The sequence below is a fragment of the Perissodus microlepis genome, chromosome 23 (assembly GCF_051167445.1).
Source record: "Perissodus microlepis isolate ML-2025 ecotype Zambia chromosome 23, ASM5116744v1, whole genome shotgun sequence".
NCBI classification, from domain to species: domain Eukaryota; kingdom Metazoa; phylum Chordata; class Actinopteri; order Cichliformes; family Cichlidae; genus Perissodus; species Perissodus microlepis.
Genome location: NC_140482.1, coordinates 13,864,924 through 13,891,745, shown reverse-complemented (window position 1 = coordinate 13,891,745; position 26,822 = coordinate 13,864,924). Strand labels below are relative to the sequence as shown.

Here is a 26,822-nt window from a genome sequence, read left to right as displayed (position 1 = left end):
CTCCAACATCATGTTTATGTTTGACAGCTGATGTGAGGTGTTAATGATGATATGCTCTCTTTTTAGTTTTAACCAACCATGGTGCTGTGCATTGTTACCACACATCTCTACTTTGGTTTCATCTGTTCAAAGGACATTACACCCAAAGTCTTGTGCTTTGTTCAGCTGCAACTTTATAATCATAAGCTGTGCTACAATGTTCCAAGGCCTTTTCCTTGCAACATTTAATATGCAGTCTGTGGGCTGTAGAGTCTGAGCATTGCACAGTTTGATCTTGAATGTTTTGCACTTGTGAAAAATGTTTCTAACCATAGAACGATGGAATTCTAATTGTTTGGAAATACATTTCACTTCCCAGAATCGATAGGCAGCAACAGTTGCGTCTTTCAGATTATTGCTGGTGGTTTTCCTCCTTGGCATTGTGTCTAAATTACACTTTAAAGAGCCATTTGATCAGTTTTTTCTAGGTAAGAAATTTTTGTTTTAAGTTTTAAGTTAGCCAAAATTAAATGTAATTATAATAGGACATTAAGTTACAAATATACTAGCTTGCCAGCAATATCGAAAACCACAACTTCCCAGATCTGTTTTCTCATGCAAATATATTTTCATCTGGATGGGAATGGCTTCGAAATGGTACGTGTTTTTTTGACTGCTCTCATTTTGATGTGTAAAACCTGACCTGGTCAGTGAGGGTTGGATCTGACTGTAGCCTGTATGCTCATGTGGTAGTGGCTAGCCTGCCCTGAAACCATACTGTGCTTTGTACTCCTTTGCCCTTTGTACTCATTTTTCACAAATTGTTATTTGTCTGTACTTATAAATATGTATAAACTCTGTTGAATCTAACATTATTCTAGTTCTGTTATGAAATGTTATGAGCTTGTTTATTTACATTTGCATTTACATTGCATATTAGCTATTTTGCAGCTGAGCTATAAATATTTCAAGTCGTGCTGGTTTGACTCAGCGGCATTCTGTCAGGACAAGCAAGGCAAGCAGTGCTTGCCTGGTCAAATCTAAAAATTAATATTGATTAAAACTTACCAAAGAGAAATCTATCTTTTATCTCAACCAGCATTGTGACATAAAGCCTGTTTTCACCAGTGTTGCTGCTGTCTTATGCTCACAACTGACTGTTGTTGCTGTAAGCTCTGCTTGCCTCAGATCCTATTAGAAACTGTAGCATAGCTCCATTTCACGTGGACTGAAATACACACAAACAAATTGATTTGCTACAATAACAGCAACATTTATGTTCCTTTCCGTTAACAATGGCCGGAGCTTGTCAAGCTGAGAGGCCAGCAACGTGTCCTTGTTGTCTGCGCCTGCACATTGTGGATAAACCTCCAGTCTTTGACAAGGAAAGTGACAGGATACCAGCATGTGAGGCAAGCTGCTGCTGGTTCTGTTTTCTTTGCTCTGAGATGATTTATTAACTGTACTTGGGGCTAGCTTTACTAAGGTGTTCCTCCATTGCAAAATGGGTTTTGGAGTAAAACAAGTACTGACAGTATTTACACATAGAGCACAGCAGAAAGATTGCATGTAAGAGATCGAAACTCAGAGAATTTTGTGATCCTGTTGAAAATTTCTGGGAGTTTGTTCCTCAAGGCACAAAATATAGGGAGAAGAATATTTACATCAAGTGTGCAAACCGATTTAACAACATCTGCGACCTTGTGACTTAACAGCAAAAACAAAAAAGCCATAATTTTTGTATTGTTTTGCATTTCCTCTAGGACTTTCAAAGTAGAATCTCTGAGAAACCACTTGGTTGACCAAATGTAAGTTTAACCAGCTGTTTTTCATACTACATACTACATTGACAGAACCATGCTACACTGTGTTGAAGCCTTGTAACTCAGATGGTTTTTTTCTCAATACATTTCAATACGCTTCTTTTTAAATCAAGCCGTAAGCATATTTTTTTTATCAGAAGTATGTGGTCCTCACAAGAATATGATCAAGTACTGTATGTTAAATAGAGTATGTTTGAAATGAGCTCCCCCTTAAACAACAGTAATGTTAATCAATACATCACCGATTGGGAACATTTTTCTGCAAAAATAATTATTTTTAGTTTTGATCATTGATTTACAGTAATAAAGTTTTATGTGTGGTGAAGTGTTCTCATAGTGTTTCATTGTTTCTTTTGCTAAATGATTGGTTCTCGCTTCCTCCACAAGCTAATAGCCAGCTTATATGAAATAATTTGTTGCAATATAGTAAACAGTTATTTAACTATCCCAGTAATAACATTTCACAATTCTTCAGCCAGGAATGAGTGCATGGTCTCTGCTTCCATTTATATAAAAGTCACTGCACATTTTGACCAGCTACTCTACTTTTAAAGTGAGTGTGAATTGTTGTAAGTCTCTCTGTATCAGATTGGCAACCTGTCCAGGGTGTACCCTGCCCCTCTCCCTGTGGTAGCTGGTTAAGGCTCCAGCCCCTGCCCCGGCGACCCTGATAAGGATAAGTGGAAGAGGATGGATGGATAGTCTACTCTTAATTTTATTAACAGAAAACAAACGTGACATTACAAATACAATAAATTTCCACATACTAAAAAGTAACTTAACCTGATTGTTAAAATGTGTTTAGAGCAGCCGTCAACTGTATTCGCATTGTGAAGTGAAACTCCCTGCATGCTACACTGAGCTCAAAGGTGTGTCCACTTCTGCTCATAGTGACTGTGAGGAGTGACTCTTTTTCATTTCCCAAATGGAGTCCACCTGTCTGTTCACTCAGCTATGATTATGCAACTTTCATGCCACCTAAAACTTAATTATAATGGTGGCTGTATTTCCTGTTGTGAAGGTGACAGCTTACACTCCATACTGTGATTACGCTCGTTTCACAAGGGCTCCATTTTATTCCAACAACAGAGGAGAGCAAACTTTCCATAATGTAGGCGTTACATAATCGAACCTCAATGTAATTACACAGTCTGTCCACCAGGTGTCATAAATCTACAAGAAAAACACACAGGGGTGTACAGGTCTGCACGTGAGCACGCACATGTCTGAAAAACCTAATCTCCGCTCCGTCTTCACCAAATTATCAGCAATCTATAAATATTTACCTTTTATATAGCGAGACAACAATCTGAACGTGAGCAAAACCTGCACATTACAAGCAGTAAAAGCACATTTTAACTTATGTGGCCAATAGAATTGAAGCCAAATTAAAAACGTGTAACCACTGCCGAAAAAGATAGAAACAAAGTCATAGAGCATTTGTTATGTTTTATTTTTTGCAGCCAAATAACTGTAATATGTCGATATAGCTTTATGAAAAATAACAATCCAAAAAATCCATACTTTAAAAAAACAGGCAAATTAAAATAGTACGAACTTAAATATAAAGCGTTGCTTTTACATTCTGAATCTCTATTTCAAATTCTTAATGTTTGTGGATGACAACAGGTTGCTGGCTCTCTCTTTCACTTGTATTTTCTAGAAGTGTACGCTCAGGCCATCTTGCGGCAGTCACAGCTTTCAGTACATCCATTCCCAGTCTGTGATACCTAACCAACCGGAAGCGCGGATTGATTCCTCCATGGCCAACAAGGGCGGATAGAAAAAAGGGAGAAATCAGACGAGTCCTTATTAAATAATAAGCCATTAAGCATCGACCGGAATTTGTCAATAGGAAGAGGAAAGCGTTCAAATCTTAAACTGAGTGATTCTCCGCTGGAAGAAGGGATTATTCTGAGCAATATGGGATCTACCTTCAGGGTCCTTACCTGCTGGGCACCGTAATGGTGGTGAGTGTTCACATCTTTTGAGAAGGGTCCCATCATTTTAGATGTTTCTTGTCCGAGGCAATAAGGCTTTTCTGAACTCTTGTGTTGAGCAGTCTGTGGCATCAACATTAATGTTTTATATTCCATTTTTGATATTCCTCCACTAATTGCCCGGGTGATAGATAGATATTAAAAGCCCGTGTTGCTGATATATATATATATATATATATATATATATATATATATATATATATATATATATATATACACATACATATGTGTGTGTGTGTGTGTGTATGTATGTATGTGTGTACATATATTCCCTTTCTTCAAGATTGGTTTAATTACGCAGACATGCAGTCTTCACCAAATATACTATTTATATTTGTCTTGAGCTTAAGTTGCGTATTTTACTTCCATTTCCAAACAAATGTGGACAGAAAAATGAATAACACATGACCGATAACCTTCACGTCGTGACAAACACGGGCTTCAAATATTAGCATCCTCACCGACGTGCTGGGAGGGACTAGCCCTCTTATTTACAGGCCCCTTCAGTGTGAAAATGTTGCTTACTCCTGACAGGGGTGACGCAAAGGGGTGACTGCATTTAAAGAGGTTTCATTGAGGTAAGCCAGCAACTGAGGTGTCAACCGACAATAACGCCGACGTATTTATTTTTGGTACACCAGAAACTGTCAGTGTCAGGGATTGATTACAAGGAGTAGACACACATCTGCCAAGGACACGCCCAGACTCATTCAGTGGATAATTGTGGATGTGAAAAGGAGCGAGCAAGAGATAAAAATATCTGATTAACGACTTTAAGTGATACCTGTTTGGCTTCGACCCTCAGGTGGGCCCCGGACTTTACCTGTAGGGGTGTTGGTCGGGTGGCAGGAACAATTATACACGTCAACCTCGGTCGGTCGCTTACCGTATCTGTGTGTGTTAAGATTTATTTTTATTTATTTATTTATTTATTTACTCATTTATATTCCCGGCTCCTGGGAATTGTGCTGCTGGTGGCGTATCTGGAGGGAGTGAGAACATAATGGCCGCGGCTCACTCGAAATATAAAACTCAAAGTGTCGTTTTTTTCCGGAGAGCTGGAGGTTATCATCAATATGGCGACGACTGCCGCGGCCCCCTCTTCTCGTTTTGAAACAATCAAGGTACTGCCTAACACCCGCCGTCTCTTTTTTTCTGGTTTCTAATAAGCTTCGCAAGCCACTTCCAACCAATGCCAGTCCCTCTACCAGTCGCCATTAGTGGGTTAAAAATGAATACGCAAAATAGCATACACATATCTCACCTATCTGGCCAATCACAGACGGTTAAGAGCCTTTTCAAAGGGCTATGAAGTCCAGATAAACACGCAGTAGGGGAGCCGTTGTGTGTTCATATAGTTATCATGTAAAAAAATCTCAGTGTTTTCTCGTGTAGTCGTTTTTTTTTTCTTCTTCTTTAAACACCACGGACAACGGACAACTTTTGACGCCAAGTCAGCTAAAATCATTCTATTTGAGCAGTCCAGGTGGGTTTATTTGTCTGTACAGAAGCTGTATGCTGCTTTCAAAATATCTCATACATTCAGGCAGGTTTCCACTTGTTTGTTTTCTAAGGCAGCTGCTCTAGGGTTTAGCACCATGGACAGTGAACCGTCTGTTCTTGATGGGGGGAGACTTAACATATTTGCTCAAGGGCATTCAGGGGAGCCATTGAAAGGCACCTTAAAGGACAGGTTCAGTCATTTTTCCGAGCTGTCCTAAAGCAGTGCTGGCACACCTATGTCATTTAGGCTTTAATAGACATTCTGGCTGATACTGGAGGAACTAAATCCTCAAATGTGTCTGGACTTCTTTAAGTTACTTGAAGACGTTTCACCTCTTATCCGAGAAGCTTCTTCAGTTCTAAGGTCAAATGGTGGAGAGTCCCAGATATAAACCCAGTGGGAGTATCCCCCCACAGAGGGACAAAAGGACCCCCTGATGATCCTCTAATCGCCTGAGCCAAGGTGTGAAACTGGGTGTGGGTCCCAATCAGCCAGAGTTTCGGGTGTGTTCGGGTGTGTTCACAATGAACACACCCGAAACTCTGGCTGATTGGGACCCACACCCAGTTTCACACCTTGGCTCAGGCGATTAGAGGATCATCAGGGGGTCCTTTTGTCCCTCTGTGGGGGGATACTCCCACTGGGTTTAAATCTGGGACTCTCCACCATTTGACCTTAGAACTGAAGAAGCTTCTCGGATGAGAGGTGAAACGTCTTCAAGTAACTTAAAGAAGTCCAGACGCTTTTCTTTGCAAGCTCCTTTGACTACGATGACCTGGATGACTGAGAACCTTCACAGACATAAATCCTCAAATGTAAAGAGCATTTTTGCCCACAGCAATGAGTGTCCAATACTAACCCTTTAAAAATCTCCTTTACATGCTCTTTTTTTGAATTGCATGACACACCTAGATGAGACTCTGTAATACTGCACAAATGAGAGCTTTCTGCATGTGAATCAGATCACTGTCAGAAATGTATACATGATGTGTTTTTGGTTTCTGTCAGTGAGTCCAGGGATGACCACACTGATAACAGAGTTCAAAAGTGGGTGTGGATGTTTTGGCTGTGGAGTTGGTAAGGCAGAACAGCTAACAACCCACCACCCAGCATCTCATGCTAGACAAGCTGTCAGGCCACATGTCACAACACTGGATCCAGAGGGAGTTTTTGGGACACAAGCAGATGTGTTTTATGGGAAGTGTGTGTGTGTGTGTTCTCTGGGGTTCTCTAATTCTCCTTTCCAGTAAACTGTGGAGTTTGAACCATTGTCTCTTTTGTTTTTATTAATGTCTTACCATAACAAAATATAATGTCTATGTGATTAGTTGAAAAGGCTTGTGATTCCTTTAGCTTTGGGGGAAGAATAAATAAATAAATAAAGCAAATGCTTCAGATTTAGACACCACACTGGCGTCAGTCTTCTTATCTAACCTTTCTAACTCTAATAAAGAAAGCAAATAACCCTGTATTGGTTTGTTATCGGGCATAGTTTGGATTTACATATTGGTTGTGATTTAGGTTAGATCTGGTTTGATAGGCATGAGTATAAAGTCTAAATCTGGTAAACTCATATTTGCTGACATCATTGGCTTAGTCCCTGTACTCTTAGTGGATGACTCTGCATTCCAGACTGTCCCCTGTTTTTAAGACCTAAGTATAAAAAATAAATAAATAAATAAAAAAAAAATTTTTTATACTTTTACCTCCTTTTAAAATGGAAGGCAAATTAGATGGCAGCCAAGTGTGGCAGTTTCAGGTCCTCCATTTCCATTTCGAAAAGGAAGAAAAGCTGATGATTCAAGGAGACCTCACTTTTGAGGTTGCCAGAGGGGAGGTTCCTGTTTTCTGTGGCAGTATAAGATCCCACAGGGAACAGGACCCACCTGTGAGACTGCAGCGACTGGGTGGCACCGTGAACCAGCTGATAATGGCTCATCAAGGTTTTTTTTTTGGCAGGGGAGAAAATCTTGTTTGTGTTTCTTCCCTTCCATTCTGTGGGAACAGGGTGGGCCTCTGGGTGTGAAGGGTGGTACAGTAGATGGTTGGCAGGAGGAATCGGGTAGTGTGGCTGATTGAGGGAGGAAGTAATAAAAAGCTTGTAATTAATGCCTGCTTCATTTGTTTCTGCTGAAAGTCACTGGAAAAACAGGCTTTTTTTTTTCTAATTTGAGGCTGTCCGCCAATTAATTAGCAGTAAAAGGACAGTGGCTCCTCTCATTCTGCAGATGCTGCTTTCTCCACATGGCAGAATGCAGCATTAAAAAAAGTAGACCAATATTCTCTTCAGTGACACTCTTTTTTCCTTTTTTCTTTTTGTTCCTTTTGCTGTCCACCTCTGTTGCTGCTGGCTACTTTTGTGTCCCAGTGAATCAGCTGAAGGCATGTCACTGACTTCAGTGCCACTTTTGACTGCCTCAGTAAAGACTGGGACCTGCTTTGCTTAAATAGTTTACCTTGTAGTCAGAGACAGTTGTTGTTTTTTTGCCTCTGTCTCAAAGTGTATTGATGGTTTATAACCAGATCATACTTATTATTTTCCATGTGATGATTGTGAGATGATTCCTGTTTGTCATTCACTGGTTATAAAAACTGCAAATGCCACACTATTGTGTTATACAATGAGGCACTCAATTTGGTATTAGTCACTCAGGACCATTTGCATGTGAAATGTGCTCTTTTCATACGTTTTCTCTCCCAGCCTTTCAAATGCTTCCAAATCTTTGCAAACTGGTTTCATGTCACCATATAAGAAGCATAATAGTGATTGCATGGTCAAAATATGATAGTCATATGTGCCTAATTGTGATGGTAATTGAACATGTCTGAATAAGAGTGGGGTTTTTTGGCGGAACAATGGCAGACTATCTTTTGGGTCAGACCTGCCACATTTTCCTAATGCTTTAAACACAGCTAAGTCTGAACTGAATGAATCACATCAACATGATTCCTTTCTGCAGGATCTTCTATGGAATTAATAAAACAACAACAATAATAATAATAAAAAGAAGAAGAAATCTCTGTAAAACTTTAGCAAATGTCTAAATTGGCTATCATTCTAACAGCATGATAAAATGATCGAGATGTGACATATATAATAAGAGTGGATGTTTTAGGGAAAGGTCTGCCTTTTATTTCTCTGCAGACTTTTCAACTGATGCCTGAATTTGCACCAGCTTTCCATTTACTTTATATGCCACCGGTCCCTCTACAGCTATCTTTTCACTAGTGCAAACATTTACAGAAATGTCTTCTAATAACCTAGCAAACATAGTTGAACTGTTAACGTCTCTGGCCAAAACTGGTTTTGCTACGACTGTAATGTAGTCATATGTGAAAATGGGCTCACTGCCCTCTGATATCAGTGCTGTAAACCCTGTGATGGCAGTTTATCAGTTAGCTTGGTAGCATAAGAACTGTTCAGCACATGGCACAGCTTTTACCTTAGACCTACTTTATTAACCAAGACTAGATGCACAAAAGAGACATGAAAAAACAGGGTCGCTGACAGTTATTCACTAGTGACATATGTCCTCAGAAGCCTTCTCACCCTTTTCCTTTTGTGTTGTTGAGGCCACCGAACACGTGAGGTGACGTCAAACAGCCCCAAAAGATAATGTTTTGACCTGTGTGTTTGCTGTTCGTTGGGTCAGACTCAGCATTTCTTTTCCTCCAAGACAGTGGGTTAAGTTGATTGCAATAAGCTCAGCTCTGGTTTCATCTCTTTTCTGCACTTTCTCCAGAGCTTCTTTGAATCATTTAGAAGTTTGCTGGCAAACAGTGAACAAGACAGTCCTGCACATGTGCCTCTTTGAGCAGAGGGACCTTGTGGGCACTGCAAGATTTCAGTCCATTATGGCTTAGTGTGACCAACGGTCTCCTAGGTGGCTGCGGTCTAACCAAGAAGACCTTTAGATTATTAATGAACTCATCCTATTTTGGCCTGATCCTTCACCTTTCTCATAATCATCATCACCTCACGAGGCAAGATTTTTGCATGGAGCTCCAGATCAAGGGTAACTGGTGGTCATTTTATATGTCTTCCATTTCTGAAAAATAATCACTCCAACAGCTCGCCCCTCGTCACCAAACTTCTTGCTGATGGTCCCAATTCCAGCCATTTGCAGGTTTGCAATCTTGTCCCTGTTTTTTGGTCTTATCCGTGGTGGTGGAGCAGTTGGAATGGAAGAAACTGGTTCTGTGGAACAGTGAGTTGAGATCAGGAGTATCTGCGATTGGTTAACTGAGACATTGGCTGTGGTACACAGATTGCAAACTGTAAGAGCCAGAATTCTAGCGGCCATAAAAATGGTGACTGTTCATTCCAGACTTACACATTCAGCAGAGATCAAAAAAATGTTTTTCTCCCTTTAAAGATGATATTATATAGCTATTATTGTTATAATCAAAATAAGATATTTCCGCATGAAAACCCAGATTAACCCAAGTCTTCCATATCACACGTACAATGAGTTATGCTTTTATATTTACTAGTATGAAGGTATAAACATCTGCCTCCACAGAAGCTGCTTTGATATGGCGTTCCAGTAACCAGCAGCCACCAGTTCTGCATCTATGTGTATTAAATAATATAAGTTGGCAGTCTGCCCAGGTGACGTACATGAGGAAATGCTGTAATTTGACTTGTATTCGGTCTGAACTCATCGAAGGGATCAGGATGTTGTCTGTTGCTAATTAAATTACTCCCTACAGAAAGAAATGACCTACTCTAGATCCTTCTTCTTTTAGCAAAGTATAGCTGGTCATGTTTAGTAAATATTAAAAATAGAGGAACTAATATTTTTTTTTGAGATGCTGTGTGTCATTAGTGTTTTCTCTTCTGCTAATAATCACAACAGTATTTGGGGGGAAAAGCATTTTGTGCTCATAATGCTTTGCCCTTCTCACATTCTAGTTACAAACTGTCAGTGATAAATCCAGAAATGTCACATGGTCCAGCTTCACACTTCATTAAAATCATTTACACAGGTAGCAGTTCCACCTGTTCGTACTATATTATAACATGTCCCAGGTAGATGACTTCACTCCTCCCACTGGTGCTTTTTTTAGGTCTTGGTTCATTTCTCCTTGCCTTCCCCCCTGCAGCTACCTATCCCAGCTGAGCACTTCGCTTCCCTCTGAAGGAGCAGGATGACAAGATGGCACAGCTGCTTATACCGCCCGGACCTGACAGCTTCCGCCCCTTCGTCCCCGAGTCGCTGGCCGCCATCGAAAGGCGCATCGCCGAGGAGGAGGCTCGGAGACCACGGGTGGAGCACCGCAGCGACAGCGACGATGAAAATGGGCCCAAGCCCAACAGCGATGTGGAGGCGGGGAAATCTCTCCCCTTCATTTATGGGGACATCCCTCCCGGCCTGGTGTCCACCCCTCTGGAGGACATCGACCCCTACTATAGCAGTCAGAAGGTGTGTTATTAATGTCATTGCTTCACGTTCCGCTGTAAAAGAATAACATCCAAATGGACATCAGTGGATAACTCTAACACAATTTCTTAGCTTTGCAAGCCTCAAAGTATCATTAAGTACACCAATTTAGCTTTCAATTACGGTATGACTCATGCACTGAATTTTGATACATTACAGGTCTACATTTTCTAGTTCAAGCTTTGCAGCTCATAAAAGCTTGAGGTTAATTGCATGATGCTCTGAACAAACTATTGTAAGTGAACGATTGGGCAGAGTTTCCTCCCACATGTCTAAAATCCCGCCAAAGTTTTTCAGGTTTTCTTCTGAAGGCAGGTTGCATTGAATCTGTGGCTCAGACGAACAGGGTTTGTTTTTAAATCACGCAATATTATCAAACTGTAGCACATTTAGCACATGGACAGACTGAACTGTAAACCATAGTGCAGCATTAATGTGCTTAGTCAAGCCAGAGTCTTTTAAAGCCTGGGCCAACAGAGGTGCTAAATGCTAATCTGAGCTGCTGTGCCAGTAGGACTGTGGTGCCAGACATGTCCTGCCTGCGGTGGACTCATCCAGCTGGACATAGCCTAACACGGTCCTAATTACCGTTATAACCAATCACACATGCACAGCGGTCTCTTAGGTCTTTTGAAAAAGAATGAGGTTTTTGTATGACACAGATATTAACCAGATTTCTTTTGTCTCTCTTTCAGACCTTCATAGTATTGAATCGTGGGAAGGCAATCTTCCGTTTCAATGCCACTCCTGCTTTGTACATCCTAAGTCCCTTCAATCCTCTGAGGAGGATAGCTATTAAAGTTTTAGTGCACTCATATCCTTTTAGAGTTTGCTACAGATGCAGCTTGATTTGGATTAAAGGGTTTATCAGACAAAAGAGGGATTTAAATGGGCTGCTGATGAACGCTAAATATCATGATTGGCTCAGACTTTTTAAGTAGACTTTTTTTTTAGTCCTTACAGCAGCTGAGCAGTCGAAGAAAAGATATAGTACTGTGTACTGTGACAGCGATGGATGAGGAAATATCAGTTTCAGCTGTTTAACTGTCAGAGCTTGTTGTATGTACCAAACAGAATGATATATGCTTCAAGTGCCCAAATACTGCATTGTCCTTGACTTTGTTTCCACGATGTTCAGCATATTGATCATGTTCACGATCCTGACCAACTGTGCTTTCATGACCCTCAGTAATCCCCCAGATTGGGCCAAGAATGTAGAGTAAGTTACCAGTTGTTTATTTTTGAATTTCTCGCTGTCCTTATTCAGTTAATTTTGGACACACGGAGACAACAATCTTCAAATCAGGACTATTTTTGCCTGGCGCTGGGTCCTGATAATTACTTAATTTGTGATTCATAAGATTCTATTGTTATCGAGGTTTTAAAATTCCCTCTTAAATATGAGTATGTGCCAGACCCAGCCCTACTCCAGTCTGCTATGTATAGAAACTCCATCTAAGAATCTACATATAAATAATACAAAACAGACACTATTTAGTGCCTGATTAGATTAATAATGGATTTTTTCGAAAAGTAAGCAGATTTTGTTAAATCCACAGTCAGAGGGCAAGAAAAACTAATTTCACCTTCTTTTCCAGGTACACATTTACGGGGATTTACACCTTTGAGTCCCTTATAAAGATCCTGGCCAGGGGCTTCTGTGTGGGGAAGTTCACTTTCTTGCGAGACCCGTGGAACTGGCTGGACTTCAGTGTTATCCTCATGGCGTAAGTATTATGACAAACACAGTTAGGATCAGCTTAACATGATATGGCGTAGATTACGAGGCCAAATGCTTTTAATTAGCCCAGCAGCCTAATAAGGCACACTGAATGTGAGAAAAAGAACAGATCAAATGGAGAGCACTGCAGTAATCTGCAGCTTATTCATGTACGCTTTAAAATCGTGGCCAAGAATCTTAACTCTGCTCTGTTATAATGGATGTGAGGCCCCAAAGCACTGTGTATCTCGGCCCATATTAGTCTCATGCCTCAATGACTTCTGCTATCTCCCTTAAAACTATAAAAGGCAGCCTTCGGCATTACAGTGCTATTTTTTTTTGTGTGTGTGTGTGTGACGTAGTATTTGTTACACGCTGAGCACGTAATGTAATAGTACTATAATCTTATTGTGTCTGAGAGAGTCTGTAGTTGGTAATGGTTGTCTGAGGGGCAGTTTTGTTTCTCACTGGGTTTGCCTGTTCTTTGCTGTGTAGTAACTGTGCATTTAATCCTGCAGGTATATAACAGAGTTTGTAAACCTAGGCAATGTTTCAGCTCTGCGCACATTCAGAGTTTTGCGAGCTTTGAAAACTATCTCAGTAATACCAGGTAAGGCCGCGCCTGCTGCCAGCACTCCTCCCTTTTGTCCTGTGTGTGACTGTTTGTCGTTCCCTCCTCTCCCCTCTTCCCATCCTACGACCCTCTTTTTGTCTTGTCACACCTCATGTGTGTGTGTGTGTGTGTGCGTGTGTGCGTGCGTGTGTGTGTGTGTGTGTGTGTGCGCGTGTGTGTTTGTGCCACACCTTTCCTGAAATGCCCCACATCCCCGCCCACCCCCTCCTTCCCGTCTGCCCCCTCCTTTCCCTTACAGATATGTCACAGAGTTTGTGGACCTGGGCAATGTCTCAGCACTGCGAACCTTCAGGGTTCTGCGAGCCCTGAAAACTATATCAGTCATCCCAGGTGAGAGAGCCATCAAGGCCCATGGCGTTAGGGAAATGCTAATGGCTAACTGGCGCTAACATCCAACCCCACCCCCCCCAAGCTCATCTCACTGTAGCTAAGCCGTCCCTCGTGCTGCCTTCGTCCCAAGGCCAGTAAAAGCTGGAATCTGGCTCCAATCTGCACAGATTGACATGATTCTTAGCTTTTAGATACATCCTTTAAGAATTCTTTTTGGTTGGAATCTATTCTTGCCTTGGGAGCCGTAAGAGTAGATTTCTGTGCACTATTTCATTTTCCTTTTTGCATGAGACATTGCAAAAGCCGATTTTCTGGTGGCAAGCACTTACGTGTGTAGGGTTCCTCCTTACCTTGTTTTTCCTGCGCATGTCTTGTTCAGTGTTGTCTGTTTTATGGAGAAATTGTGATATGGTGAGTGGTGGTTGGGTAACGGCATTCTTAACACTAACGCAATTCACAGCGCAAACTAACAAAACGTTCATATGCTAATCAACAACAACAATAGAACCCAGGACAGGTACAGACGATAACATTAGCTGATCATTGTCATGGCAACAGCAGTCTCCCCAAGCAGGACAATGGCCCTCATTTGTGTATATGAATGTTTAATGCACAAGTCAGGGATTTCTCAATAGTTTGTCCCTACATTTGTCATTTCTTTATGGAAAAATTAAATAATTATGAACTATCCCTTTAGGAAATTTAAACACAAGTATTTAAAATAAATACTGCTACTAATAATAATTAAAATAATTATGATGCCTTTTGGCTGTTATTTCCACTTTACCAAAACATCATAATCAGCAATAAAGTAAATTGCATATATAAAAATCAAAATACTAAATAGAAAGCTGTAGGCTTTAGCCTTTAAATCCAAGCATATTCGTATCCTGCATCTCATTTTATCATATCATAAAGTATTTTGGGTGTCGTCACTTCTTGGCACTATCCCAGAAATGCTGAAGAATAGGAAGGGTTTTTTTTCATTGCAGTGAGTTACTTGTCTTGGCCTGACAGATCACATGCTCCATACCCTCTGCCCGTTTTCTTCTTTATCTTATAGTATGTTATTCTTTTTTCATTTCCACTTTGACTCCATGCAGGCAGGACAAGCACACATGTCATAAATCTTCTTTTTAGGGGGTCAGGGCAAATATTAGAAAATGAGGCCCAATGTGTCCTGCCATTCCTTAAAAAGACAATGTGGAGCCCAAGGAGTTGACTTGGCTCCCAGATTCTAATCCATCAAACATCTGTTAAATGTGCTGGAGCAAGCCACACATCCACAGAGCCAGACTGGCTCTCCTGGAGGTCCTATGTCGTGCCCTGCACAGTCTTAGATAAATGGTTTTAATGTTGTTGTTGTTGTTGTTGTTGTTGAACGGTTTATGTGAACCGGTTTATGTGCCAAAAACTGGCACTGACTCTTTGGATAAAGACCATCATCTATTTCCCCTTTCTATTACTTTTTGTAGCTCTCATAGCTACATTCAGACTCAAGTTAAACACGGTGAGCTCATTCTTTTGTGACAGTGCAAGCAGTGCTGGTGCATGGTGGTATTTTTCAGGAACTGGAACACATTTTGTGATAAAGGGTAATAAAAAAGGCGGTTCTGTGAAAAAAAATGGTTGTTTAAAGAACGGAGATGTAAATATCTCATCAGTCTTCTATGTAATGCCACTCTGTTATGGGAATTTACTTTGTTAAGAGGTTTAACGTTCTCATTTTCTTGGTGAGAGTTAGATGAGCAGATATCATTCTCAGTTGTAGGTTAAGGATAAATACCAGGCTTTAACAGTCATGCCAGCTGACCTGGTGATATATAAATATCAAAAAACATATCAGCCACCAGGGTCAAAAACGTAAATAGAAAAGTTGGAGGTTAATTGTGCCAGATAAAGTGTTTGGTGTTCCAACGAAAGCCTAGGTTTGTTGTAGCAGAAGAATTTTGGAACTGAGCCAAGGGGTTTGTGTTATCATCATACAGTCTTTATGCATCAAACTTGATGTTCTACCAAGTTTATCAATCTAGTGTGGGTTTGCTAAACATTGCTAACATCTTCCAGTCTATATAATATAATTTTCATCAAGAAACTAAATAATACTACTTGATTCCACCATGCACAAACAAAATGTTCAAAGGTTACATGCAGAAATAATTCATCTCTGAAGCACATAAACAAAACTGTAGCTCTTCAACATAAAAAGGCTGGGGTGCAGTCTTCCCTGTATGTGGTGGCCCATTTTCTTTATGCCTTACAAACCAGATGTCTAAGAAATTCATGAGACCAGTTCTGTGTCTCAGAGGATAAGTCACTCTCCAATTTATACCGCACGCCACTGAGTGCATGTAGCAGCAGGTTTTCAATGATCCCATCCACAGTACTATGCACTGTCAAAAAAAGAGCTCACTTGAATCGTTTCAGTGACAGTCTGTTTAAAATAAAAGCTGAAAACGATCTTTTCCCCAGAGACCCCAAAACCATAGCACTGTGATGGGCATGAAATACATAAATTTCTCTAGGGGTTTATTCATGATCAGCAGTGGTCTGTGTCAGCTTGGTTCCAGTATGACTGCAAGTAGTTCATACAGGAACCTCCACTGCAGATCATTTTGGCTGCTTTCTCCTGTAAGCTGTTATTAGCTTCTTTACCAGCTAGTGGCTGCAATTAGCAGGCGTTAATCATTCTGCGATGTCCCACTCCTACTCCCGTACCCCCTTGCCTCCTCTCCCATTTAGGTTTGAAGACTATTGTTGGTGCATTGATCCAGTCAGTGAAAAAGCTGTCAGATGTGATGATCCTCACCGTGTTCTGTCTCAGTGTCTTTGCCCTCATCGGCCTCCAGCTCTTCATGGGCAACCTGAGGCAGAAGTGCGTGCGCATTCCTTTGGGCAGCAACACAACTTTGAACAACACACATGAAAGCAACAACACATTGGTGGAGAACATCACATTGGTGGAGAACATCACATTGGTGGAGAACGTCACATTCATGGAGAACATCACAAAAAACTCCTTCGACTGGATAGAGTACATCAATGATGAGAGTAAGCCAAATGAATTGGTGAAAGTGTTTTGTGTCTGCCAGGCGCTCATTGGGGTTAAATACAGTCAACTCTCCCACCCTAGATGCTGGCTACGTTATAGTCAGAGATAGGTCAGGGTGGTGGCGGTAATGGTCGAGTGGTGGGGGGAGGTCAGGCATGCTGACTTGTTGCCTTGATAGAGAGTGACAGCGATGGCTGGGAGCAGGCGTTGCGCTCTCCAACAAGAGCTGGTGGGAGAATGTGGCAAATGTGCCAGATAATTGCCACAACAATAAAACCCTCCACTTTCACCCCCTCTCTACCTCTCATCATTCTCCCATAGCCCATCTGTGTGGCATGAGCAGTTTAAAGTGTTAGAAAAGGGTGACTCACTGGTTATCAACAAGACATGCACCGGCTACACAACAATCACATAACAAGCCAGAGAAAAAGAAGATGGATACGGAGAGATTAAATTTGCATTTCTTTTAAGACCTAAAATGAAAAAGGGATTAAAAAACATTTTTGTTTTTAAAGATAACTGATATACTTATTACACAGTTAAATGATGACATGTGCTTACATCATGAAAAACCACCAAACAGATGAGTAGTGTAAAAACAAATCCTTTCCTTCAGACTTTTAAGCCATATGCTAAAACTGAAGAAAAACCAACAGGGTGCATATTGTCCTTCTTTGCCACCATTACTCATATCCACCCCTTTAACGCTTTGATGTTGTTGTGACTGACCAGCCCTCTATCTCCTCTACCCTCTAGGAAATTACTATTACCTCCCTGGCCGTAGGGATGCTCTGCTCTGTGGAAATGGCAGTGGTGCTGGGTAAGACTCAAAATGTTTTATTTATATGGCCAATTAGACTACACCACAAAGCTCAGTATACGTACACAATCAGTTTTGACACTCGCCACTGTGCAGAAGCATTCCAGGAATCTAAACTGCTGCTCTATCCTCGGGTAAACGTGTAAAATCTAAGGTTATATCATGCGTGTCAATGTGCTGTACTTGTGTTAGTAGATTACTTATCCTTTTTTTTCTTCTTCTTCTTTGTGATCTGCTGAGTAACTCTAAGTAGCTCTAAGTAAGGCCAGACTCCCTATTAAAGTCCTTTGAATGCTATCTCTCATATCATGTTAACTACTGCAGTATCTCAGGGGTTTAAAGGCAAATGTTTATATTTGTTTATGGAAAATTCCTCAGTTATTTTCAATGTCTGTCTCACACTTTGTTCCAGGTCTCAAGTCAGATTGAGCAGGTAGTTTTGTACTTTGTAATTGATTATTGAAGTTGTTTTTATGACAGTAAAGGCTCGTGTATAGCGTAGCATGGGGGTGGGGGGGTGGGGGGGTGGGGGGGGGGGGGGGGGGTGGGGGCTTTTAAATGGACAGTGACACTCTGTAATATGTCAGTGTCATTAAAGTAAATTGTCTCTATCTGTCAGAATGGAAATGTGAATGGACAGAGGTATGGACAGAGGTTTTGTTCTACTATACTTTGCATTGACAGTATGCATTGTGACAATAATAACTAAATTTCAGGGTTCTGATCCCTCAAACTTACTCTTATTACTTCTCTTTTAAAATAATATACAAAGTACATCTAATCCAAAGTGTTGTTTTCTCAAAGGGTCTGCCCAGAGGGCTTTTCATGTATGAAAGCAGGTCGCAATCCAGACTACGGCTACACCAGCTTTGACACCTTCAGCTGGGCCTTCCTGTCCTTGTTCCGCCTCATGACCCAAGACTACTGGGAAAACCTCTACCAGCAGGTGGGTAGGCCTCTACAGCAGGGGTCCCCAATCCCAGTCCACGAGGGCCGGTGTCCCTGCAGGTTTTAGATGTGTCCTTGATCCATCACAGCTGATTTAAATGGATAAATTACCTTCTCAACATGTCTTGAAGTTCTCCAAAGGCCTGGTAATGAACTAATCATGTGATTCAGGTGTGTTGACCCAGGGTGAGATCTAAAACCTGCAGGGACACCGGCCCTCGCGGACTGGTATTGGGGTCCCCTGCTCTACAGCATCACTGTGCCTTATTTCTGAGGACTAAAGGGTGCATATTGTGCCCGTTTCTTGTTTTCTTGTCTTAAAAATAATCCAGCTGTTTTGGATTTTGCAGACTTTGCGTGCAGCAGGGAAGCCCTACATGATCTTCTTTGTGCTGGTGATCTTCCTGGGATCTTTTTACCTGGTCAACCTGATCTTGGCTGTGGTGGCCATGGCTTATGACGAGCAAAACCAGGCCACCATCGAGGAGGCCCAGCAGAAAGAGGAGGAGTTCCAGGCTATGCTGGAGCAGCTGAAGAGACAGCAGGAGGAGGCACAGGCAGGACATTCATCTTTTTTCTTTAGAACTGATATACAAGTAACCTCCTCTCGTTAGCTATTTAATTATAATGATTATCTGAGACATTTTATTTGACATTTCTTTCATGTGGGCATTTATTGTTAAATAACTGTCCATATTAATTAATGTTTTTTCAAACTGCTGAGGAAAGAGAAGTTTGGGAGCTTTGTTTTTATTTGCCTTTTTGTTAATGAGGCCCAGGCAACTCTGGAGATTTGCTGTTGTGGTTGACTGGAAAATATTAGATGCCAAATTAAATAATGTAGTTGTTCGACTTCGATAAATGAACACACTTGAAATAAAACGGGTCAAATGGCTTCGTTTCTATTGCGTTGATTGGTCTCAGCACTGTCTGCAGCAGATGCATCATAGCTAAGCAGCCAGTGGTGCTGAGTTGAGTGGTATCTTCACAGGATGTTGCTGATTAGTTTGCAAACTACACTCTATAATGGCACTGTCATTTTTTCATAGTATAACTCTACCATCAAACATTGACCAATACATTAATTTTCATTTTTAAAAAGTATTTGTTTAACATTCTAATGTGCTTGTTTCTTGCTTCCTTATTATATTAATGTACATGAGTCATTTCATAGCTGCCTTTTCAGCGCTCCTCCACCTCTGATCTCTCCTTCAGTGGTTCTGCTCAAGCATTCAGATGTTTTTATTACCCCTCAGCAGTAAAAGGCTGATGGGGTATTTCTGTATCCCTGTCGGACGGGCAGGAGGGCAACACAGACACCCAAACTCAAGAGCTTTCAAAGGGACTTGATACCAAAGATAAATCTACTAGGAGGTTGAGGGGTTGCCACGAGAGACTGTTAAATTCTTATGCTAAAATATAATTATATGTTTTACACTGAAGTGTAGCACATACACATTTCCAAGACATTCCTATCCCAATAACGGTATATCCAATGAAACAGACAATGTGTTTAATTTCAAAAAGACTGTAAACTAAGTATCTAAGCATCCACACAGTTTGTTGTTTTTCTTGAAAAATGTTATAAATGCAAGAATGGTTTGACTGGAAATAAACAAAAGTCAATTTTTAGACGGTATCAGACGTGTTTGGCTGTTACTGTTTTTGCTGCTGCGCTCAGCTGCCAGGCTACTCTCCTCCGCTTCAGTCTGCCAGAGCCTCTGAGACAGTCGCTGGGTTGCTATGACAACTGTGTTTGTGTTCGGATTGGCTGGCAGGTTGCCGCGGCAGCAGCCACAGAGAGCGGCGAATACAGCGGGAGAGGAGGTCCTACCTCCGAGTCCTCCTCAGGGACATCTAAGCTCAGCTCAAAAAGCGCCAAAGAGCGACGCAACAGGCGGAAGAAGAGGAAGCAGAGGGAGGAAGAGGAGGAGAGGGGGTGCCGTGACAAGTTCCACAAATCTGAGTCTGAGGACAGCATCAAGAGGTCCAGCTTCCGTTTCTCTATTGATGCCAACAGGCTTTCTTATGAGAAGAGATGCTCTTCACCCAACCAGGTAAATAAAAAGAGTTCAATAAAATCAAGACAGTGTTGTCTAATATTTATTCGAATCAGTATGCAGTTTTGAAGATGTGATGTAAAATGAACAATCTTGCCTTTTCTTTGCAATGTCAAAGAATCCTTGAAAAATTCCTGAAATAGATACAGATCTGTATCAGCTTTCAAAGGTCATCCCTTGTAAGCTTGGCCAAACCCCACACTGGGTAAGATTTTTAATGAAATTATTATATAATTGTAGGACTAACCATACCAGCAACTAAATGAGCTGCAGACTGTGAACAGATCCATCTCTAATGGGGTAAAAAGACTAAACATTACTTGTTTATTATTGAGGCCTAGAGATGCTAGTAGAGAGAATATATTGAGACAGACTAACTATTTCATCTTTATGCTAAGTTAAGCTAACCTCATTAGTGTAAACTCATGTTGGCTGTAGCTCTGGAGGTTACCATTTTCCAGAAGTACACGGGTAGAAAATGCATACGCTTCAGTCAGGTTCAGGTAGATGCTGCATTTTCCTTCATGTCCTCTATAATTACTTTCCTTACTCATCTAACCCCATCTCCGCCCCCCCAGTCTCTTCTCAGTATCCGTGGCTCAATCTTCTCACCTCGGAGGAACAGCCGTGCAAGTCTTTTCAGCTTCCGTGGCCGTGCGCGAGACATGGGCTCCGAGAACGACTTTGCGGATGACGAGCACAGCACCTTTGAGGAGAGCGACAGTCGCCGGGGCTCCTTGTTCTTGCCACGCCGCCTCGAGCGCCGGTGCAGTGCCGTTAGCCAGACCAGCCTCGGAGCACCTCGGATAATGGTGCCCGCCAATGGCAAGATGCACTGTGCAGTAGACTGCAATGGTGTGGTGTCACTGGTTGGTGGAACTTCTGTAACAACCTCTCCTGTAGGTCTCCTGCTGCCTGAGGTGACTTAACGGTTTCATGGTTTATTTTCCCATTGACTTCCTCCAGTTCATACCTTTCCCTTTATTTGATTTCCTCATTCTTCTGTTGTTGAAAAATAGATATGAGATATCATATTGTCATATTAAATTCTCATTACATTGGTGCACATTTCTTGACAAGGTCTGTAGCTGTAAATGATGCAGGATTGTGCAACAGTACTATTAATCTTACAAAACCCAACACTACTGCATGAGAGATCAGATAGAACCAGAAGGAAGGTAACTGGGTACATTTGCTCGAGTACTTCACTGGAATGGAGATTTAAATTACTTTTACTTGTAGTGTAAGAATTTCTATGTTCTGCTGCTTTCTGCTTTCTCAATGCTTATTTTATACTTTAGTTAGCTAAAGATACTTACTAGTTTGCAGATAATTTGCTTTATTATTATCTAACATAAGACATTTAAGTAATAAGTAATTAAAATAAGTAATTAAAATCTTCAACAACTGAAACTTTAAAGAGGAAGATGCACATCAGCAGATAGTTGTGATCAATAATACGTATATAGTGCTGTGTATGATTATGACACTTAATCAATGTTCTTTAAATATTTTGATTATACAGATTTTGTGCTATTAAGCTACAAAGTAGAAATCTAAGTTGTAATAAGTTCAAAAAAAGAAAAATTGTTTAGCAAAACATTTCTGGTGCATTAAATGACAACGTGTATTGCAGCGATACTAATAAGACAGCCTCACAGTGTTTGTTTCTTTTTCTTGTATGTTTTTTATAGGGGACAACTACAGATACTGAGCTTAAGAAACGGCGGTCGGGTTTTCACCAGCCATCTATGGATTATTTAAATGAACCAGGTGGCCGACAGAGAGCCATGAGTGTGGCCAGTATCCTCACCAACACCATGGAAGGTCAGGCCATGCACATTTGTAAATCCAGAGAAATAAAACAAACTGCATTCTGAACCCATTAAAACTCATGAAGATGTTTTTATTGCACTCCAGAACTTGAAGAGTCGAGACAAAAATGCCCTCCTTGCTGGTATAGATTTGCCAACACCGGCCTGATCTGGGATTGTTGTCCTGCGTGGCTGAAAATCAAAGAGATTGTCAGCATGGTGGTCATGGATCCATTTGTGGATCTAGCAATCACAATTTGCATAGTCCTCAACACCCTTTTCATGGCCATGGAGCATTACCCCATGACAAAAGAATTTGATAATGTCCTCTCTGTGGGAAACTTGGCAAGTATTCATTGTGTTTCACTTAAACTTGACAAAACCAGAACCATTGTCATTATGAGTCGTCTTTTATAATCCAGATTGATTTAAAACTGCTTTTATTCCCCATTGTTAGGTGTTTACGGGCATCTTCACAGCAGAGATGTGCTTTAAGATTATCGCTCTGGATCCCTACTATTACTTCCAGGAGGGCTGGAACATCTTTGATGGCATTATTGTTAGTCTCAGCCTGATGGAGCTTGGCTTGGCTAATGTTGAAGGGCTGTCTGTACTCAGGTCCTTCAGATTGGTAAGATCACTCACAGATACGCTGGGTTCAGAACGCCTCAGTCTCCAATAACACCAAGATGTTTCAAAAAATTCTCTTTAATAATGAGGGAATGATGTAATAACAGCATATGAAAGGCATCACTGAAAGTTACTTTTGTCTTTGGTGTAAAGTGAGATCTCCCTCTTTCATCCGATTAGCTTTTTGACTTTTGCTAGTTGTAAAGAGAGACAACAAGTAGGTAATGGACTTGACTGACCACTCAGTGGTTTACATTACAAATCACATTCACACATTAACACATCACTTAATTTAATGCACTTTAAGTGCTATGTCTGCCTCACATCCATTCCCACTGAAATTTCAAATGACCACTTAGCCTAACATGCTTGTTTTTGGATTGTAGTTTCAGTAGATTATTAAAGTTATTGGAAAAACAGATCTGTTCATGTAATATGTGGCAAAAGACAAGAAGTAATTAGAAGCACAAAAACAACTTGTCTCACTCAAAATGAGGATTGCATATGAAACATGGACATGGCCACCCATTGGTTTGCAGACTTCATATTGAGCTGAGGATTTTCACTAAGAAAGCAGTGGATCTCTCTGAGAAACTGAGGGCACTGCATGTCTCAAGGCCTCAGACACACAGGCTAAGATACTGGTTGGTGACTTCTCATAACCCACGGTCACTACAAATGTGCATTCCTAGCCAGTTGGCAAGTCATTGCTGGCTGTCACCAGGTGAAATCTGCTGCAAATAGGGTGTTGCTCTAAAAACCTTCTTGTGAATGCTTTGGCTGCGAGCCGATTGCTGTGGTTGCCCAAGACACTGTCTTAAAATAAAATAAAAATACATGTCATTTTATTCTCCGAGCTGTAGTGAAACTGTAAGTACCATCGTGCAATCTGGAAGTGGAGAACAGTTGTTCCTTACCATTGCTACCAACACATTTCAAGAGATACAACTTTTTCTTTGAAGGCAAATGTGCTCAACTTCAGGTTGGCGTCCCACTTCTCACAGTATCACTATTGCTTGATGGGTAGTTTGCAAAACTTGCATAGAGATTGGCATTTTCTATAGTGCAATAACCAATACCACTTTCGACCAGTGTCACGCTAGCAACTGCCAGCAGCCTGTAGAAACTACTTGACAGCCATTCACAGAATACATATTTTTACCTAGGGGGTAATCAGGGGTCGCTGACCAGTCACTAACCTGCATTAATGTGGCTCTAGCAACCAGTTTCAGAGAGACTTCTAGCACGCTCCTGCGTAAACATTTGTGACTGGTCAGGGAATACATTTCTCTTGTGACCGGTGGTTGCCAGATGATCACTGATCGGTCTTTAGGGCTGTGTGACTAAACTCAATCAGGAAAATGTGTACAATGAATCACGTGAAAAGTAGATGGTAGTGGTAAATGGACTGGTTCTTATATAGTGCTTTTCTACTCTACCTGAGCACTCAAAGCACTTTATACAACTTGCCTCATTCACCCATTCATACAAGCAGAAAAAGCAGAAAAGAGTCTGTGGGCTGCTGGTATTCACTTCTATACAATCTGACTTTCAGAGTAGTCAACCCCTGATGGCCATCAGAAGGCACACACATTTAAACACGTGACTTTCTTTTTTGGACTAAGAAACTAGGCCTGTTGGTGATCTATGAATAAAACATTTGTCAGTAACTGATAAGATTAAAATCTGAAATATTTTATATATAGTTTTGTCATATATATATATATATATATATATGTGTGTGTGTGTGTGTGTGTATATGTGTATATGTATATATATATATGTATATATATATATATATATATATATATATATGTGTGTGACATATATATATATACACATATATATATATATATATATATATATATATATATATATATATATATATATATATATATATATATATATATATATATGTGTGTGTGTGTGTGTATGTGTATGTATGTATGTGTGTATATATATATATGTCTCACAAAACTATTTTAAATTCCTAAATATATTCCGTATTCCTAGACAGGCATCTGAATTCAGAAGATTTGACACACTAATTTCTTTTCCTCAAACAGCTGAGAGTCTTCAAACTAGCCAAGTCTTGGCCCACTTTGAACATGCTCATCAAGATCATCGGTAACTCTGTGGGTGCTCTGGGAAATTTGACTCTGGTGCTGGCCATCATCGTGTTCATCTTCGCTGTGGTGGGCATGCAGCTATTTGGCAAAAACTACAAGGAGTACGTGTGTAAGATTTCAGAGGACTGCATGTTGCCCCGCTGGCACATGCACGATTTCTTCCACTCCTTCCTTATCGTGTTCCGGGTGCTGTGCGGAGAGTGGATTGAGACCATGTGGGACTGCATGGAGGTGGCAGGACAGACTATGTGTCTTATCGTCTTCATGATGGTCATGGTCATTGGAAACCTGGTGGTATGGGCTTAATATTTTCTTTTAAGTTTTTCACCTTTGGACAGCCATTAAGCTACGTACACACTGGAAGCGATCTGCTCGTGGCACATGTTGTTGAATCTAATGAAACTGGTTGCTTGTGGACATTCTGTGCTCCAGTTGCGTAGGTGAGCTAACATATTTACTACCAGGTCATATATCAGTTAGCTGTATTCTTCACTCTAATTGGTCGTTGCTTCAGATGTTTGCTTGTAACTTGAGCAAGTTTCTTTTTAGGAAGTTTATCTCTAAACATCATTCGCTTTCTATGGTATCTAGTCGCCAGGTTGCTGCAAATCATTTCCGGGGTGTACGTAGCTGTAGAGTTTTTATCAAATGTCGACTTCATAGGGCAAAGAGTCAAACCTGTATAAAATAGAGTTTTTATGTTTTCCTGCCATGACTCTTTCCTAGGTTCTAAATCTCTTCCTGGCTCTCCTACTGAGTTCATTCAGTGCCGACAACCTGGCGGCAACCGATGAGGACAGCGAGATGAACAACCTGCAAATTGCTGTGGGCAGGATCCAGCGGGGCATTGCATTTGTCAAAAACTCAGTGCGGCAGTTCCTCCAGAGCTTGTGCTTTGGCAGGGGCGGAAAGGGCTCTGGTCTAGCTGAGGAAAGCAAACCCCTGGATGAACTGCACAGCAATGGCAAGGGCAACTGCATTTCCAATCACACAACAGTGGAAATCACCAAAGACCCCAGTGGGGTGTACATGAGGGAGGGCAACGGACGACCAGGAGGGCTGGTGGTTGGGGTCAGTGTAGGAGGGGACAGTATGGGAAAATACCCAGTTGAGGACTGTGACTACATGTCATTTATTCATAACCCCAGCCTGACAGTCACAGTGCCTATTGCTGTGGGCGAGTCAGACTTTGAGAACCTAAACACAGAAGATTTCAGTAGCGACTCATCTGACGTGGAGGGCAGCAAAGAGGTAAGATGAAAAATGAAGTGACTGCAGTATGTCAGATTAACAGAAATCTCTTGAATGACACAGCTTTTGCATTTGATTAGCTCCTTTATGTGTAAACTTAACACCCAATAGAAGTCAATCACTATATGAATAAGTCAAGAGATTGCCTTTTGAGAAATTTTCCAGAGACAGTCAAGCAGTTTTAAAATAACACACCTGCTGACTCATTTGTACATGCATCATGCCGTGTTGCTGATGAAATCTGCTCGAGATTTTAGTCAGACCTGCAGCTCTTGGCAGTAGAATAAGATACAACGTTACAAATAATGACTCAAATTTGCATTTTGACCAATGAAACAGTTTATCGTTGACCATATACATAAGGCTATGTGTCTCTGTAGTATTTCATGTAGACTTGCTTAATTTCTTGTTTTCTTTAGGGGACATGTGTGCCTGTGTGGAGAAAGACTTAATGAAGCAGCCGTATTATTAGAAATGTAGAGATGTTGCTCTATCAGCGTGCGTCCGGACATTAATAAAATGTTTAAACAAAACGAGTTACCTCACCCTTAAGACATGTTTTTCTTCTCTAATTCATTGCCTATTCTAGTAGAGCAGCAGCTACATTTGCTCTTGAGCTTTGCGAGGCTGACAGAGCACTGAGACTGTGCTCCCTGGTGATGTCAACCTGTTACTGTGGGTGTG

The 26,822-nt window shown here is 41.0% G+C and overlaps 1 protein-coding gene across 5 annotated transcripts in view; it reads left to right on the top strand.

Annotated features, from left to right (window-relative positions):
* Positions 1 to 3,492: 3,492 nt before the first annotated feature.
* Positions 3,493 to 26,822, top strand: part of LOC146361035 (sodium channel protein type 2 subunit alpha-like) — a 41,938-nt gene continuing 18,608 nt past the window's right edge. The window contains exons 1-17 of one of the 5 annotated variants that reach the window (XM_084921401.1): positions 3,493 to 3,772; positions 10,413 to 10,732; positions 11,446 to 11,564; positions 11,880 to 11,969; positions 12,349 to 12,477; positions 13,343 to 13,434; positions 16,177 to 16,485; positions 17,243 to 17,306; positions 18,111 to 18,252; positions 18,605 to 18,811; positions 20,033 to 20,311; positions 20,893 to 21,213; positions 22,009 to 22,141; positions 22,235 to 22,473; positions 22,586 to 22,759; positions 24,825 to 25,181; positions 25,614 to 26,138. In XM_084921401.1, coding sequence (XP_084777527.1) covers positions 10,466 to 10,732; positions 11,446 to 11,564; positions 11,880 to 11,969; positions 12,349 to 12,477; positions 13,343 to 13,434; positions 16,177 to 16,485; positions 17,243 to 17,306; positions 18,111 to 18,252; positions 18,605 to 18,811; positions 20,033 to 20,311; positions 20,893 to 21,213; positions 22,009 to 22,141; positions 22,235 to 22,473; positions 22,586 to 22,759; positions 24,825 to 25,181; positions 25,614 to 26,138 — 3,447 coding nt within the window. In that variant the 5' untranslated portion in view covers positions 3,493 to 3,772; positions 10,413 to 10,465. Of the gene's footprint in view, positions 3,773 to 4,358; positions 4,381 to 4,556; positions 4,676 to 10,412; positions 10,733 to 11,445; positions 11,565 to 11,879; positions 11,970 to 12,348; positions 12,478 to 12,988; positions 13,081 to 13,342; positions 13,435 to 16,176; positions 16,486 to 17,242; positions 17,307 to 18,110; positions 18,253 to 18,604; positions 18,812 to 20,032; positions 20,312 to 20,892; positions 21,235 to 22,008; positions 22,142 to 22,234; positions 22,474 to 22,585; positions 22,760 to 24,824; positions 25,182 to 25,613; positions 26,139 to 26,822 lie in introns of those variants that run through there. The other 4 variants (XM_084921397.1, XM_084921398.1, XM_084921400.1 and 1 more) reach the window with 4 other exon arrangements.